Source organism: Brassica napus, chromosome A4, assembly GCF_020379485.1.
Source record: "Brassica napus cultivar Da-Ae chromosome A4, Da-Ae, whole genome shotgun sequence".
NCBI classification, from domain to species: Eukaryota; Viridiplantae; Streptophyta; class Magnoliopsida; order Brassicales; family Brassicaceae; genus Brassica; species Brassica napus.
The window spans coordinates 18,644,699-18,662,431 of NC_063437.1; the positions used below are offsets into that span (position 1 = coordinate 18,644,699).

Here is a 17,733-nt window from a genome sequence, read left to right on the forward strand (position 1 = left end):
TGGTTCTTTTTTTTGGTGATTTCGATCGCTTATATATGGCTTGAAATTGAATAAAACAGCATGAACCCGATTAAATCTAAAGCAAAAATCAAATTAAACATGTTTTTAACTTAAGACAAACTAAATAATCTAAATTGAAATAAAAGGTTTGGGCTTTGTCATGGCTTACAAAATTGGCTAAAATTTTCCGGTGGGCTTTATACAAAAGCAAATATAGAACAGTGGAAGACATGATATGTTTGTTTACTCTTGGTGGTCATTACATATATAACACCTGAATATATTTTATATAGTTTTATTATAAATATAAGGAAAATATAAGTATCATAAGCAGAATTTGGTAACTAAAAAACCAAAAAATTGTAATTGCGTAGTTAATAAATTATATTTTACGAAAGATTCCACTTTTTATGTTATAATACCTTGATTTTATAACGTCAATTAAATTTTGTCCTCTTTTAAACAATTTAATTAGCATGTCAAAATAATGTCACTGAAACTTATTATTTAGTCAACAATAGTAATGTCGAAGTACTTTTCTTACTATAGTGTTAAAGTGTTTTCTTTGGCCGGCTGGGTGGATAGGTTAGCCGGTGTGGACTGTAGTTCGCCGACGTAGCAATCATATCATTTTTATTTATTTGTTTTTTCCTAATAAACAGTTTTTCTTTATATTTTCTATCTACGAATTTGTGATTTGGTTGTATTTATATATAGGTTGTGTACCAAGTTTAACCTAGAGCAGAAAACACTACAACAAAAATACTATACATCCAATTTTTTCTTCTTTTGTTATTTAGAAGATGACAAGGGTCCCTGACGAAAGGGTTCATATGCGATAAATTGAAGCTTTTGTCTTGATATAAAAATTAGTAATCACCTTGTAACCAGTTAAGAAATGTTGGCTTTTCAATTGAGGAGTCGTTGAAAAGAAAAGGAAAATAAAAATGAATTTAGTGGTTCATATACAATGTATAAATAGTTATGCATATTTTTTTCAACAAATAATTATGCGTATATAATCTGAAATTTTGATGACCTTTCCCACGGAGAAACTGCTTTTCCTTAACGTTTAAAATATTTTTGACATCCTCTTTATGCTTTACTTCAGAGCACTGGAATACAATACTAGTAACTACACCGACCACAACCCTCACAATTCAAAACAGAGAGAGAGTATTATTCTCAAGCTCACCAAACCTAATCATTTTCATAATTAATTAAGTAGAAAATAGTTTAGGTAAAGATGATGAACATATATGATGCTTTTGTTAAGTTCTGATATATTTTTATGAATTTAACAGGACAAAATGGAAAATTACAGATTTATAGACCTATTAAGATAATAATATAAATAATTTTTAAAAATATTAAATTTTGATACATACAAATTGCAAAATCACTTAAATTTATACAAAAAGAAGTAAAATATTAATCAATTTTATTATTAATTTATTTTACGAGGGTCAGTGTTTTGGCTGGCTAGTTAGTAGTATGTCTTGGAAATTTTGTGTGACGTTGATAAAAAGAACTGGAACACTCGTGATAGAACGATCGAGTAAGAATACACAATGCAAGCTGTTTAGTATAATACGTGAGCCATCAATGTTCATTAATTCGATCATCCCAAAAACAATGGATCCACCTAAAAAAGTACCTAACAATCCACCGCGATCTAGGCTATTCTAAATATACAGTAGAACTTCTTTTTTTTTTTAGTTCTAGATGCAAAACTTTATTCAAAGAAATTTTTAAAAAAAAAAAATTATCAAAGAAAAAGTTTCACATGTTTTATCACATATACACTATAGTTATTCGTTTGAAAGCGACGATATAAATAAATGTTATATGATATGACACGTCCAACTTTTCTATAGCTAGTTTAATTATGGTATTAGAAGTTTCTCCAAACACACCCGACTCAGGTTCCATGTGTGTTAACAATAAGGCAATCGCTTTAAACCCTTTCAGTTTGTATAAACTGGGGCTCTTGTGTATATAAAATATTCGTTAATTGTTTCAACCATTCATAAAACTTAAGAAATGTTCAAAGCAATTTCTAAGCAAATACATATTACTAAATTTTGAAACACAACAGCATATAGTAATTAAAAATTGTAGTTTTGTAGGCAACATTCAAAACCACAAATTATTATATCTTGCATTTTAGATGTTCTTGTATTAATTTATTTTATTTATCACTTTACCTCAGTAGATTCTTACTTTATTTTCTATTTCTACTGCATTCGAAATTTCATGAATTTCCCTCGTTTTTAGCTTGTTTAGCTCAGCAAAATAGTAACAAAAGCCAAAACCAGTCAAAAGGGACAGATTGCAGTGTAGTGGTAGGACATTCATTCATAAATGACCTTTTCTACTTAGTGGAGGACCGTCATGCAATACATTTTGCCCAGAATATTATTAGTTCACAAACCAAACCGCTATTTAAAACTATATATATGGAGTTTATCTACCTGTATAGTGTAAGTGAAAATCGTGAAATGATCTGAAATGTTAGAAATAGTTCAATAATTATCTGTCTGACTTATCTTATTCAAATAATCAATGAAATTGGCTATTAGCATATACAAAATTCAATCATCTGCATGTCAACAGTTTTTTAAACAGTTTGAATTATGTCCTAACTTATAATACAAAGTTTTCCTTATCACTGTTTATTTTTTAGGACAATGATCGTAGACAAGATAACATCTTATAATTCTCGTGTAGTGGGGGCGAATAACTTTGATTAGAATAAAACGGATGATTTGGCACAGCCATTATTAATGTTATCTAATCATAATTAACAATAACATATAGTTTTTGTCCATAATAGAAGGTTAGCACGTAATATCACTATGGATATTAAATTCATGAAACCAGCCGTGACTTATCGACTCATAATGGCGTAAGGTTTCATTACAAAGAAGGAAATAAAAAAAAGTTCACTCAAAATGAACTTTTGGAAAATAAAATAAAAACTTTAAGAAACTTTGTATATTTATAAGTTTCTTCTTTTTCATGTAGAAGAAAACAACTATGAATTCAATTATGAAAATCTTGAAAAAGTAATTAGAAAGAAAATTTTTTGCTACCACGAACAAAAAGAAAATTTGTATACTCTTTTCGACCTCTCGATCATTCGAGATAGAGAATATAAAAAGACAAAAGCCTCCATATATGTAGAAACATGACAAGTCATTATCCTCCACGTAGATGGTCGGCTACGCTTCGCTGGATATACAGCGATATCACTTGTTTAGCCTGTTACTAAATTTATTTAAAACAAATTTTAAATCTCACCAGCTCCAATCAAATAACCTCCAACCAAATTTATTATATATGTTGTTTTTAAAATAATTTTATCAACCGGTAACCAGTCACAAAAATGGCGCCACCTCAGATATAAGTATGAGCAGAGAGTAGACCAGAAGAACCATCTCACTCTTCTAACATTCACAACATTTAATCTCAGCCGTTCGATCTTTCTCCGACCATGCCGATCAGAAACATCGCCGTTGGAAGTCCCAATGAGGCCACCCGTCCCGACGCCTTAAAGGCGGCGTTGGCTGAGTTTATTTCAACTATGATCTTTGTCTTCGCCGGCTCAGGCTCAGGAATGGCTTTCAACAAGCTCACTGAAAATGGAGCCACCACTCCCGCCGGTCTCGTAGCTGCCTCACTGGCACACGCTTTTGGACTCTTTGTTGCTGTCTCAGTTGGCGCCAACATCTCCGGCGGACACGTTAACCCTGCCGTCACTTTCGGCGCTTTCGTTGGTGGAAACATCACTCTCCTCCGTGGTATACTCTACTGGATTGCTCAGCTACTCGGCTCAGTCGTTGCTTGTCTCCTCCTCAAGTTCGCCACCGGCGGTTTGGTATGAATGATTACCCTTTTTCCCTTCGATTTTCTTTACGTCCCTAGAATGTTTCGCTTTAGAGATTAAAGACATTAACTAATGTTCCCATTGGTTTTGGTTCGAATTCTCTAGGTTTTGTAATTAAAATTGTACTTTCACCTCTTTTTGCCCTAACTTACCTGCCAAGTAACTAATGAACTTTCCTTTTTTGAAATTTCATTCGCCAAAATGTTTCGCACTAGAAATAAATCATACTATATTAACTAATGTTCCCATTGGTTTTGGTCTGAATTCTCTAGGTTTTGTAATAAAAATTGTATTTTCACCTCTTTTTGGCCTAACTTCTCGGCCAAGTAACTAATGAACTTTCCTTTTTTGAACTTTCTTTCTAGGTTGTGCCGGCTTTTGGCCTCTCCGCCGGAGTTGGAGTGTCGAACGCTTTGGTTTTCGAGATTGTGATGACCTTCGGGCTTGTTTACACAGTCTACGCCACCGCCGTTGATCCCAAGAACGGAAGTCTTGGAACCATCGCTCCCATAGCAATTGGTTTCATTGTCGGTGCCAACATCTTAGCTGGAGGAGCCTTTAGTGGAGCCTCCATGAACCCCGCCGTGGCTTTTGGACCAGCGGTGGTAAGCTGGTCGTGGAACAACCACTGGGTCTACTGGGCCGGACCTCTTGTTGGCGGTGGACTCGCTGGACTCATCTACGAGGTTTTCTTCATCAACACCACCCACGAACAGCTCCCCACCACCGACTACTGAATCAATCTCTCTGTTTCTCTCATGTGTAATTTGATTTGTCGTCTTTGAATTTTAATGCTTTTTTTTGTCTTTTGCGTTTGTGTAATTTGGCATCATCATGTGTTTATGACCGTTGGATCTTTCAAATGAATCCTTTTCTGTTGATTTCCAGAGTGATAATTGCAAATATTGTGAATTATGTATCTATCTCATCTTAAGCTTGTGTCAGCTCCTCTATTTTGAATGTCCTCGTCACTTTATTAGACATTAACTTAAATCCAAGACTTATGCAAATAAGGTAGTTGTATAGTATTCTAAAATAGATGTTTACTTGACATTTATGATTTGTTATGACGGAATTTTTAGAAAATAAGAAAACAAACTATGAATATACAATCCTATAAAACTATTGTGGTGCTAAGATATAAATTAAATGCCTTAGAAACTTTGATACAAGTTTTTTTTTTTTTTGAAAAAACTTTGATACAAGTTTCAGTATATTAATTAACCTCTAATACATACCGTAATTAACAGCTATAGTTGCTTGTTTCTCTCCTTTGAAAAACATTTTTAATGTTATAAAGGAAAAAGACTTCATTCATCTTCTTCCCTTAAATGGGCATCATTTTAAGCTATAACTACTAGAGACTTAAATGATAAAACTAGGTGAAAGATTAACGTTGAATGAATCTGAACCATGTATAAACTATGTTTTCACAATCAGTATATTTTCTGGTATAGCCGTATAGTTGATCTTCATCACTTCAAGCTCATTTTATCCCATATTTTCACACTTTATCAAGTCCTTCGTGGCTATCATATCTATACGGGGTTAGCTGAATTTGCCGTATTTTCTTAGAGACATGTGCATAATATAGAAAATTGTATCATGTATGTAGTAATTTGAAACATGTATAGTTCTTGGCATTTTGCAGTGAGGTAGCAAGAAAATCAAATTGTAGGGTCACTGATTCCCTTTACTGAGTGTAGTAGTCAATACTCAATAGTGACTAAGACTTTGGTGACGCTATATTACTAACCATAATGATATAATCTCAGGACACCTCATTTCAATAATAATCCATACGAGCTTTAATTTATATACTTATAAAAAAGTGTAACTAGTTACAAATACATATATAATATATTTATTAATTGTTAGAGAAATACAACCCAGCGTAATGATATATAGGTTTTACATGAAATTTCTTGTAAGCATGTTGCATGATCGTTTGGTAATATCAGTCGACAACGACCAATATTATGATAATACGTACATCTTGTAAACATTTTCGGTGAAGAGGTTATCGTCCGGATGTACACTGTTTTATCCCTCATTGGCTAATGTTTTCGTTATGTTCCGAAACTGTGGCATATTTGTTCTTTGTGTTTCACATGCTAAGTTCTAAAACCAGAATCTTTTTCGGTTTCGCATTATATATTCAAAATTTTTGGCTAGATGGACAAGGATGGGCAGAAGCACGTGAACACCCATGCACCGTTTCTAGCCTCTTCCTTAGTATTCGTTCGTTCATGTATTATTAATCATGAAATTTTGAAATTTAGTTCCATAAATGTTTCTGTGTTCGAAATTATAGATTGATGATTCGAAACATCGCAAGTCTTATTGTTTTCATATATATTGTGGACTGTGGTCTGCGGAGACTGTGTCCTTCCAGTGTGATCAATACTTTCTACAATTAGGTTAAAGGATATCCTGAAGATTATATTCGCCATGTAGATTCATTTTCTCATCTACTTTTGTAATAAGCATATAATCATTTTCTCAAAAGAAAGCATGCAATAATTGAAGTTACAATAGTGGTCGATGACTCTACTGTCTACTACACTATACACGTACATTTTCTTGTCAATTATAATGTAAAAAGTACTCGATTTCCATGTGCAGTCATATGGGATTCTTACCTAACACCATCTCCAACCCACCTCTATTTTTATCTCTATATTTTCCTTTAAAATAGAGAAATTCTATTATAGAGGTGGATTTACTCCAATGTATGACTCTATAATAGAGTTCCTCTATTTATAGGGGAAAATATAGAGATTTGCTATTTTCATCTCTAAATATAGAGGTAAAAAGTAGGATTCATCTATATTTTCCTCTAAAATAGAGGAACTCTGTTATAGAGTCATACATTGGAGCAAATTCACCTTTATAATAGAGATTTCTATTTTAGAGAAAAATATAGAGATATACATTGGAGATGCTCTAACATTATTTAGCTTTCTCTTTCCCTTTTCCCTAGAACTCTCATCATCATTTTTTCTGTCTGAATAGAGTACACTCACGAGTCATGGCATATTTTGTCAATCATACGGCTCTTACATGTCAGATTTTATTAGGTAGAAGAGGTCGGCCACATGAACTAAACACAAACTTTGCTTACACGCAAAATCAAAATATAGAATTCTATCTAAACTGAAAGTTCAACCGAATCGAACAAGCTTCTAATTTTTACCATCGTTCTAACAATAGACATTACTAGGTGATATATATAATTGAGTTAACCGGAAATAGATTGATTAAAAGAAGATGATCACACAAGTGATAGTTTTCTGTCTAGTAGTTCATTTTCTTGGAATTTTGAGTATTACGTGTCATAATGTTCAAGCAGTTACTGATACTTCAAATATTTTACAGATACAGAATAAATACGACCATCAAGGCATTGATTAACTAAGGACACACGATGTCACAATCGCTAAATTTTTCATAGCTAAACAATATGGTAAAAAGATTCGCACGAGGGACAATTCCAAAAAAACTATCAAAAGTGATGGAAAAATGGACCGTAGAAAAGGACAGCTCTGGCTATCTGCTAAAATGTAAATTGGCCGAGAAGTGACCTTGCATGAAATTGCTAGAACATGACTATTGGGAATTTTTAGGGTGAGGTTATTAGCGGAATATAAAAATTTGTCTCTTAACTTTTAACTAAAAAATTAAGAAGCAGTTCTTAAATATTTTATTTAACAGCCGGTTTTTAATTTTTTTAGTTAAAAATTAAGAGACAGATTCTCATATTCTGCTAAGAACCCCACCGTAAAAACTCCCAATAATCATGCTATTAGTGTTTGGTTCTACTTCTGTTTTTGTTTTTGTTATTTCTTCCAATTATACAGAATATGGATTTTTACATCTATAAATTAATTTTGTTGAACTATGATTATAAGTGAAACTTCGAATAGTTACATCTAATATATAAATTAAGTTGTAGCAAAAAAAACAAACATTTTTAATTATTCCAAACCTGTGGAAAATTTTAATTAATTTCTTATAGAGGTGCAATCCACAGATGAACTTTTTTAGATATTCAAAAGAAATTTAAAATGTGACCTCATATCCGTATGACAACACATGTTGAATATCGTAGGGTTACTTCGGATTCGGATCGATTAATTTCCTAAAATCCGCTGATTATTAAACCACTATCTTCTTTCCTTTTTATACAACGAAAAGAGAACACACTTTGAAAAAAGTGGATTGAACTGCGACTATCATTTACGCCGACTAGTAAACAAGCGTAATATTGCGTATAGACGTCATTGGGTTTGTGGAGAGAAATTGTTTACTAATCGAATTCATATGGGCCGGTGCCTAACATTCTCTCCCTCATTATCTCAAGTCTTCGGAGCCTTTCTCCCACGACGTCACTTCTCAAGAATATTTTTTTGTTACCATACCAATGTTTTTTACATATCATAAACCATGTTTATTAGGTAGATCATCTTTCTTTACATTATAGGCCATCTACATGGTTAAAAACATCAAAACATTCAAATGCTAGTGTCCGCACTCCGCAGTTATAGTGGTCGTTTAACATAATAATATGCACAAGTGGAATCGTACTCTAAATTCTTAGAAGCCTGTCATAACCATTGCCACTCTCACTATTGGGCTTAAACTCTTTCCCTCATCATGCGTTTTAACTACGGAAGAATTGCCACTCTCACTATTGGGCTTAGACACAGCCCATTTAACAGTAACAAAAAGTTTCCTTTTTTTTTTGTCACAAAACAAAAAGTTTCCTCAAAGACCATTTTCCTTTATATATATGACAAAGATCTCAGCACAATACAAGTGCAAAGACTTAGCTTAGCTTCATTCTACAGAACCACACTCTCATTTACAAAACTTACACAGATCTATCTCTCATTAACATAAAAGCACACTTCCAACCATATTTACACATTGCAAACGTTATAGAAAACCCGGTTTTATCAGATTAATTACCTCCTAGCAGCTTAATCTACATAGACTCACTCATTTCCATCATAAAGTCACAATCTTACAGTCATATACTCTTTTGCTATGTGTCTGAGGTCAGCTAATGGTCCTGAGTATCTTGAAAACCTCACTCCCAACCCATCAAAGTACTCCACACTTGTTCCTCGATCTTGCTTCTCGAGACCGGTAAGCTCTCTTCTTCGTTGATCAACACTTTGTACACCTCCCATTCTCGGTCTCCCGTCAGGTGTCTTCCAATCTCAGCCTAATTAAAACACATTTATTCATGGAAATTAGATGATTTATTAGGTCTGTTGTTGGTATGAGATAGTGATTATATACCGAGAAGATGCAGGTGTTGATCTTCTTGAGGGCAAGTGCAATGTCATAGAAGACTTGTGGCCGTCCTTTTCCTGATAACTCAACAGGGTTTGTCACCAAAAGTTCAGTATCAGGACCTCTATTCATCATCACCACTCTCAGAGGTTGCTGCAGCTCTGCTCTCAAACGAGAAACCAATGCATCTTGCTTGCTTGAGTCAAGAATCTTCCTCCCATCAGATTGCACGATGAACAAGTCTATCTCACAGTTCTTTCCTCGTTTAATTGTAAAACGCCCATATGAGATCTACTCACAAACCAAGATTCAAGAAAATGAGTCACATGGTTATATCATAGACCCTGAGGATTATTGACTCTGCAACAAACCTGAATGTTGAAGTCCTTGAAGGTCCTCATGATATCATAGAGAAGGCCTTTGTGATCTTGACAAGTGATTTGAATGAGCGTGTGAGCTCGGCTTAGCGAGTTGTCAACTGCAATTGACACACTGCTTGAAGTCTGTAGCCCACTTGGATGCTCTTCCAACGAGGAGAACAATGTTTCCGCAAAGGAGGAAGAAGCCGGGGAGCGAGCTGTAACTTCTGAGCTAACAAGTTCAATGTCATAGCTCATCATTGCATCTCCAATGGCATCTCTCAGGTACTCATAGACTTCGTCCCTCCTCTTCTCCGTACCTAAAAGCTCTCTGACAAAAACAAGAACAGAACACACCTGAACATAAGCAATCCATTTCAGAGTTACGTTTTAAATAATACTAAAAAGATACATGTTTAAAAAAAAAATTTATTTCAAAAAGATATTTTTTTTGTATTTTCAATGCATTATTTATGAATTAGTAGTGATTACTTGTAAACTTCAAAAAATTAATTGTATTTATTAAATTGTTATTGGTTTAAAAAATTATGGAAAATAGATAATCACAAAAAAAAAATTATTTACCGCTAAAATTCAATATGTCTTTTTTAATATGTACTAACCTAAAACATACATCATTTTGTGAGGGAGGGAGTATAGGCTCATACCTAGTGTCTGTGACAAAGAACAAGTCCATAACTTTGCCATCAGGAGTAGTTGATATCTTCACTTTCTCAATGTTAATCTCAAGCTTGTAAAGAACCTCTGTGACATCTACCAATACAAAACAACACACAGTCTCATATCAAATCTTGAATCCACAAGAATCAATCAATAACCTAAAACAGATAGAGAAGCGCTAACCATATAAAAGCCCTGTGCGATCAGAGCAAGCTAGCTTCAACAAGAAAAGATCAGGAGGCTGAGACTCAGAGTCAGAAAGGTAACATCTTGAGATACCAAAGGCCCAAGCAAAAGCAGGACTCGCCTCCACAAGCCTCGTCTTCAACAGATTCCATCTCGTGTTCGGTTTCCCGATCACCCAGAACACCAAGTAACACCATCTTCCGTCGGTGGATACATCTTTGCATTTCATCGAACACATTCAGTTCACAAAAAATAAAGAATAATAACCAATAGATTACATAAAGTTGGTTCCTTTTTTACCTCCTCTGACAATGTTGAGACCGAAGAAGAGGAGGATACGACAGAGATCGCAACCCAGACCAGTTTTGTCGGGACAGTTGATTGTAATAACACTCGGGTCGCCTTCTTTCTCCGACTGTCTGATTATCACAACGTCATCAGACAAGATACCCATCTCTCTCTCTGTCTGTCTTCTTCTTCTTCTTCAAAGAGTTCAATTTTTTTTTTTTCTTAAGGTTTGGGCTTTGGCTTTTATTGAGAGAGAGTCAAAGGAGCTTTAACTTCGTCGTTAGCCATGTTTTGTTGTGAATCTTCTCGTTTTAGAAATTAACCCCACTAAATCCTGATTATATTTATGATATTAATTAAAAATATTGACTATTCAAAGTGTTAGATTTCACGTTGTTATTTGGGCAATTGTCAATAATAGCACCTTTTGAAGTTTATGTCTCAAAAATAGCACTAGAAGGAGAAAGTCACAAAAATGACATTCATTAAAGGGTAAAATATCTATAATACCCTTGGTTTAAAATTAAATAAACAAAAAAAATAAAAATAAAAAAAATAAAAAAAAAAATTTTTTTTATAGTTTCAGATTATATGTTTTCAGATTCGAAAATTTTATAATTTTTTTTAAAAAAAAAAATTCAAATTTTTTTTTATTTTTTTTCAGATTTTATTTTTATAATTTAAAAATACTTTTTGAAACTGTTTTTAAAATTTTTATTCTTTATTTTATTATTTATTATTTATAAAATTTTAAACTCTAATTCCAAAACCCCACCCCTTAACTCTAAACCCTAAGGTTTGGATTAATTAATCCTAGGGGTATAAGTGTACATTACCTCTTTAATGAAACCTATTTTTGTGACTTTGAGCCTTGAGTGCTACTTTGGGAACAAAAACTTGGTTTAGTGTTATTTTAGTCTTTTTCTCTTGTTATTTTCTGCAATTTATTATTTTATGTGTATTTAGTTGGAATTGTCTACTCCTAGAAGTGAGGACTTTAAGGGCTTAATAATTAAATAAGCAAGTCCTACGGAATTGCATATACGTGGGCACACTGTTTAGTTACCAGAGCGATGTGAGCTGTGTGCTGTGAGGTGTTTCTTATTTTACAATTTCTTTTTCAGTTCTTTTTGGTAAAATTATTTTATTGTTTCAGTTATTTATTTTTTTTGTCACAGTTTCAGTTATTTTCTAAATCCATGAAATAGTTACAAGAGACTTGAGACATCAGGTCTAGCAGCAAAAGTTTTTGTTGTTGGCAGGCTAATAATATGTTGCATGCATCATGTATTATTAATAAAACCTTAGAGGAATGTTTTTTTCTTAAATCTGGTTACATTATTAGAGAATGATTAAAAGCAAAAGGGAAGGAAATTATGGGAGGATATAGTATTTAGAACTTGATGAGTGGGGGAGGCTGACAATTTTTTGAACCAGGTTTGTGAGGACGGACTTAGGCGCTGGAGATTAACCGGTTGCATGAAAATGACATGCTCAGCCAAAGAATAATATCCACAAAACTAAAATGGTGCTGAGGAATGAAATGAATTAGATGCTCATAATCTTAATCTCTCAGTTTATGCGTGGTAAGAGGAACTTCATAACACTTTACAGTCACAGTGATCCTTACGAAAGACCAAAACGTTGAACAAGACAACACGCTAAGTATTCATTCTAAGTCTAGAGACTTGATACAATTATTAACAAATTCTTTACAATTCAACAAGAATATTTACAAATTCTGTCTCTTTCCAGTAAAGAGACGAGAACATCATTAGCAACACTCAAACCCAGTGACAGACGACCCACTACATAAGATGGGGTGTCACATGACACCCTTGAAATTTTTATAAGAAAATTCGAATGTGTTTAGAATATATAGAAAGATACTGATGATTTTTGTAAAACTTGATTAATTAACCCTCCATACCAGCATTCAAGCCTTGCCATGACCCTTTTTATTTATTGTTCTTTTATAACTAGTATTTTTCTTAAAAACATTTTTTATTGTTCTTAGTTCGTAGCCTTTCTATTCATGCATAAGTAAAAATTCCATATGAATGTAACTTTGTAGTATTAATAGTTGCTAAATAAAGTTTGATATGACAAATCATGTATAAAGTTGGTGTTGTTTTTAGTGAACGGCTTAACACTACATTTGATTTCTTTCTTGATTTCTACAAGTTAATATGAAATAATAGGAAGATGTTTATAGAAATGAGCAAGTAGGACTAGGAGGAGTAAAAAGTCTTGCCTGCCTATCCAAATCGTCCAAAATGCAACTTGTAAAGGTAAAACTTGCAATATTAAACTCTAATAGTAGCATCATGCTGTTGCTACTAGCATGTTACTTTTAAAAATAACTCGTTCCTTAGACTTTCTTTTTCAATGTTCTCTTTTGAATTGTCTTTGTTCAACTATTTAATATCAGTGGGATATTTGAGCCAAAAGAGTAAAGAGTACCTATCACTTGATTACAATTATGTTGGTTCAAGTCAGTTTATTTGAAGAAACAAAGTGGCATGAAGATTCAGAAAAGAAGAAAGAAGTATAACGTAAATATGCAAAACAACAATCACTGAACCCGCACGAAACCTCTTATGATACTGAAACCGACATAACTAAAGTTTGGAACTTCTTATAAACTTTTAAAATAAAAATAAATCAATTATGATAAATCCACACCAAAAGCCTAAACCTAAAATTTGACGGAAACAGTTAAGAAAACTATGCACACTTTCAAATCATGTGTATGCATAATTTATAAGTCTAATGCCACTACCAATAGGCGAAAATTACTTTGTCCAATCCACACAGCACTGAATTCTACATGAAATTATAATTTTAATGAGACAATGATGTTTATCTGTCATTTTTGTGTACGTCTTAGAAGCGATTGGATCTTTCCCTGTGAAAATATCAGTGAAGACTGTTACCTAGAAAATTATAATATACCTGGTTTTGGTTAATGGTAGATTACATAATCCTTAGGCCAAGTAAAACAAATCCATTGGCACAAATGAAGAAAGTACATCACAAGCATTATACATCACTGGCAACTATATATATATATATATATAATTCCAGTTTGATAGTTAAAAAAACAGGAAATCTGAACTCTAGTTTGATAGTTTTAAGCAATATTTTTAAGCTTGGAAAAAGAGTAGCTAAAATTAAATATTCTAAGCTATATGCATTACCCATGGACTTGAAGATACCAAAAGCCCAAAAAAAAAAGGAAAGACTTGCCTCTACAAGTCTAGTCTTCAGATGGGTGATGCATATACAGCTTACTATATTATTTACTTTTAACTACTATGGGATAGGACTATTCTAGTTCTTATTCATGTTTGCGTGAAAAAAATCCATACTAAACAAAAATACTTGGATTTTATCTATTTATAATCTTTTTTCTAAGCTTAAAAATATTGTTTATAACTATCGAATTGGAGTTCAGAGTTCAGATGCACTTAAAAGCTACTCTTGGTTGAAACTTGAGAGCCTTAGATTTATCTGCAATATATACAGGCAGGGCTATACAATGAATTCCCGCGATTTATATGATTAACAAAGGCCCAAGTCTAGTAGGATTCCTTAGATTTATCTCAGGCAGGGATATACATTGAGTTCCCATGATTTATAAGGTTGATAAAGGCCCAAGATATTAACAAAAACTAAAAATAGAAACTAAAAACGTTTAGAAAGTCCTACCTGCCGGATTCGAACGACTTATCTGCAATACAATATATTCAAACATGAAGAGGAGGCAATTCAAAAGATTGACTGAAGAGAACTTAGGGCCTTAGATACCAGAAGAGAACATGATAAGTACTCGTCAAAAACACTAACGAAAGGACTTAAGATCAATATCTAGATCTGAAGATTGAAAACCAAAGCTAACCGAACAAATGACTATACATGCAAAATATAGAATAACTAGAAAGCAAAAAGCAAGAGACCGACCGATGTCGTGACTGAGAAAACCCACGGACGTAGGTGGTTGGAATCACAAAAAGAAGCTTGACGAGGAAATGAACAGAGGGGAGAAAAATATTTTTAATGGAAAGAATCTATTATCCAAAAAATTGAATTGATAAAGTATATTTTTTCATCTTGATCAGTTGCAATCATACTTGTCATTATGGTCCTGACATTTACTTCTTTGAAATGCATTTATAACTATGTCGTTTGTTTCCATTGTTATTGTGTTTATGAGACATAGTTGGCCAACCGTACGGTATTGTAAACATATACGCATATAAGACAAGATGATAAGCAAAAAAGAAAGGAAAATTTATTTTTCGTGAAAAAGAAAACCACATTATCATATATAATTTAAAACTCCCAAAAATTTCCCAAGATTGTTGTGGTGTTTTCTTGATGAAATTAAAATTTTCAAACGTTGGACTTTCAGAATTTTTTTCCTAACGCAAACATTCAGGCGTTAGAGAATGGTCACGCTTATAATCTTTGCAATAATTGTATATCATATTATGTGTTTGCACCCATCTCATTGCTTGGTATTGGTTTCGGGTTAAGCCGCCAGAACGGTATGGCGAAGCGGACACTGGATGGCATCGTGCTGGTGAGTAAGCGGTGCAACCGATGGCTTTGAAATTAGTGTATTTGGCAGTAAAAGGTTGGTATTTATAGTCAGCTTTGTATTTACCATCTTCAGTTGCCCAAGAAGAAGCATCCCATATGGAACCATAAAGCCACATTGGTCTCAAAGGAAATGTAGCTGCACTCTTTTTTGGGTATCTTCTTATGGGAATATCATCCACCAAAAATCTGAAATTGCAAATGAAGAAAATAACAGCTTTAGTTTGAATATTCAACATTAGTTGGAATCTTCCACTGATGTAAAAAATGTGAGATCTATTTATAAAATATGTAAAATGCTTAAAATGGTTGGTAGATTATGTATGTCCCATTGATGTGGTCGCACCTCATAGGCGAAACCGCGTAAAGGACTCATACTTGGTTAGAGAAACTAAAAAGTTTGTATGGCTGACACTTTGGTTATGCTTATGCCTAGAAATGAATAACATGTGAAATCATTAATTATTTATACACAACAAAAAGAAAATCAAGTTTAATTGTCCACCGTCGAAGTGTCGTTGTCTTTTCTTGTTTGTCTCTAATTATATCTCTCATTGCACGAATAATGCAACCCTACGGAAGATCTTTTTAAAATTCCCTTTTTTGTTTACTATATAGCTATAGATATCCACCTAGATCCGCCGGACAGAAAATAATTATAGACCACGAAGCCTATTCATAACGACGCTAGTTGTTAAGATTTAGATTGAACAAAACAATCTTAAATCTAATTGTGTATAAGACAATAAAGCAGAAGAAAGCTTACATGATTTCTCTAGGGTTCCAAAGAATAGCATAGTGGTGAAACCCCGAAGTTGGATCAAACCACAAGCGAAACTTCATCTCACGACCAATGATTTTGCCATCACCACTTCCTCTAATGTACACATTTGTCTGAAGTGTGTATGGTTTCCCAAATGTTGTCCCCAAAAATTCAATGTCCACTTCATCATGGAATCCTGGATGTGCCTCTTGATTTGACAGCTGCAATATGTAATTTAATTAAGCTCACTAAATGTTACTAAAAGTACTTAGCTAAGAGAGTTTCTAGCTCTCACATAGAGAGATGTGATGACTCCAGCAGTGTAGCCAGGTTGGAGCTTTATGGAAGCTCCAAAATAGCCTGATCTGAATGGCTTCACTGACTTAAATCCACTTCCTATAGTTACAACCCCCAAATCCAGTTTTAATAGATAAAAAACATATAAGGTGCAAATCAATTTTCAGATACGCACTTGAGAAAATGAGAAGCAGAGTGTTGAATAAGTACCTGAGGTTCTATCGAGCCAGATGGTGAGGCCATTTTGGTCCGTTCTCTGATGCTGAGGACCCCAAAGATTCTTAAAACCTTTGTAGAAGCTCAAGGAGCCAACCTTGGAGCTTGGCCAGTAACCAGGTGATGGTGGCCAATAGGCATTTACTGAGGATCCTAATAACACCAAAAATTGGAAGACTGGGAGAAGAGAGATCAGAGAGTTACCCATTTTTTCGGTTTCTCTTCTTTTGTGTGAAGTGGAGAGAAGAAGAGTGGAGTATATAAATGCAGAGTGAACGAGAGAAAGATGCTGTGGGGGGGGGGGGGGGGGGGGGGGGGGGGTAGATGGACATGATTTTTCAAATATTATAAGCGTTTATGAGGGGAAATGGAAATGGAATGGGTCCTCACTATTTGGACCCATTCACAAAAATACATAATGAAAATGGGTGGTCCACTCACCAAAAACTCTTAAACGGTCTAAAATATATAACATCACTAGCAGTCTAGCATCCATTATAACGTTGCTCTCGTGAGATACACTTACATGCTATAAATTTAGGGAAAATCGTAGGTTAAGATAACATTCACAAAAAAATGACCGATGCGAGGACAAGTGGTTTCAACACCGACTGAGATGGCTTACTACAAACATGCGTAGATACCTCTCCGTCTCATAATCTTCAAAATCGACCATTAACTTCATCTCTTTTTGTTTCTTTTTCTATTACTCTTTGGATATGATAGCAATATATATTACAAGATAAAGTGATGTTTTTATTTTGTTAAAGAGGATGAAGTGATGTTGCGGAAAGCTATTAGGACTTAGGGTTAATGCCTAAGGAGAAGAAAAGTTGATTGAATCCCCAATATTCGTAAATAGAAAGGATTTGTGGAACAAGTTGTGGGCATAGTGCGATAGTAATTAAAAAAAACAATTGTTATGATAGAGCCACGGAAAACGTAGATGCGTGCATGTGTATAATTAAGTGCATTCATTGGATATGCTCTATAAGCAAAGTTACATTATTGTACTTGCCAAAAATATAAATAAGGATCCTACTGGTAATAAAAAACGGTACAAATTTGTTAACGGCACAAAATCACTGTAAAAGATGGATATACAAGGAAAAGCAGTGGTAAAATTAGTGGTATGAAAGAGAAAAAAACTA

General features: G+C 33.8%; 3 protein-coding genes across 3 annotated transcripts; 1 reads left to right on the forward strand and 2 right to left on the reverse strand.

Annotated features, from left to right (window-relative positions):
- Positions 1-3,376: 3,376 nt before the first annotated feature.
- LOC125608317 (aquaporin TIP1-1) lies at positions 3,377-4,770 on the forward strand. Its single transcript, XM_048778531.1, has 2 exons — positions 3,377-3,880; positions 4,255-4,770. The coding sequence occupies exons 1-2, from the start codon at positions 3,497-3,499 to the stop codon at positions 4,624-4,626; spliced, it is 756 nt and encodes a 251-aa protein (XP_048634488.1). The 5' UTR covers positions 3,377-3,496; the 3' UTR covers positions 4,627-4,770.
- Positions 4,771-8,651: 3,881 nt separating this feature from the next.
- LOC125608318 (ACT domain-containing protein ACR10) lies at positions 8,652-11,006 on the reverse strand. Its single transcript, XM_048778532.1, has 6 exons — positions 10,717-11,006; positions 10,414-10,632; positions 10,218-10,323; positions 9,562-9,880; positions 9,197-9,481; positions 8,652-9,119 (listed from the first exon to the last, which is right to left on the reverse strand). Exons 1-6 carry the CDS (start codon positions 10,868-10,870, stop codon positions 8,982-8,984), a joined length of 1,221 nt encoding a protein of 406 aa, XP_048634489.1. The 5' UTR covers positions 10,871-11,006; the 3' UTR covers positions 8,652-8,981.
- Positions 11,007-14,976: 3,970 nt separating this feature from the next.
- Positions 14,977-16,856, reverse strand: LOC125608319 (probable xyloglucan endotransglucosylase/hydrolase protein 32). The gene is made up of 4 exons (XM_048778535.1): positions 16,577-16,856; positions 16,365-16,465; positions 16,073-16,290; positions 14,977-15,495 (listed from the first exon to the last, which is right to left on the reverse strand). Exons 1-4 carry the CDS (start codon positions 16,788-16,790, stop codon positions 15,129-15,131), a joined length of 900 nt encoding a protein of 299 aa, XP_048634492.1. The 5' UTR covers positions 16,791-16,856; the 3' UTR covers positions 14,977-15,128.
- Positions 16,857-17,733: the final 877 nt, after the last annotated feature.

Bases quoted from the DNA above. Each gene is read 5' to 3' on its own strand.
- LOC125608317 (XM_048778531.1), top strand. From the start codon at position 3,497: ATGCCGATCAGAAACATCGCCGTTGGAAGTCCCAATGAGGCCACCCGT. The intron at 3,881-4,254 runs GTATGAATGATT...CTTTCTTTCTAG, and splicing joins AGTTCGCCACCGGCGGTTTG to GTTGTGCCGGCTTTTGGCCT.
- LOC125608318 (XM_048778532.1), bottom strand. From the start codon at position 10,870: ATGGGTATCTTGTCTGATGACGTTGTGATAATCAGACAGTCGGAGAAA. The intron at 10,324-10,413 runs GTTAGCGCTTCT...TTGTATTGGTAG, and splicing joins TCGCACAGGGCTTTTATATG to ATGTCACAGAGGTTCTTTAC. The intron at 9,120-9,196 runs GTATATAATCAC...TGTTTTAATTAG, and splicing joins TCAACACCTGCATCTTCTCG to GCTGAGATTGGAAGACACCT.
- LOC125608319 (XM_048778535.1), bottom strand. From the start codon at position 16,790: ATGGGTAACTCTCTGATCTCTCTTCTCCCAGTCTTCCAATTTTTGGTG. The intron at 16,466-16,576 runs GTACTTATTCAA...TTGTAACTATAG, and splicing joins CTGGCTCGATAGAACCTCAG to GAAGTGGATTTAAGTCAGTG. The intron at 15,496-16,072 runs GTAAGCTTTCTT...TTGCAATTTCAG, and splicing joins TGGAACCCTAGAGAAATCAT to ATTTTTGGTGGATGATATTC.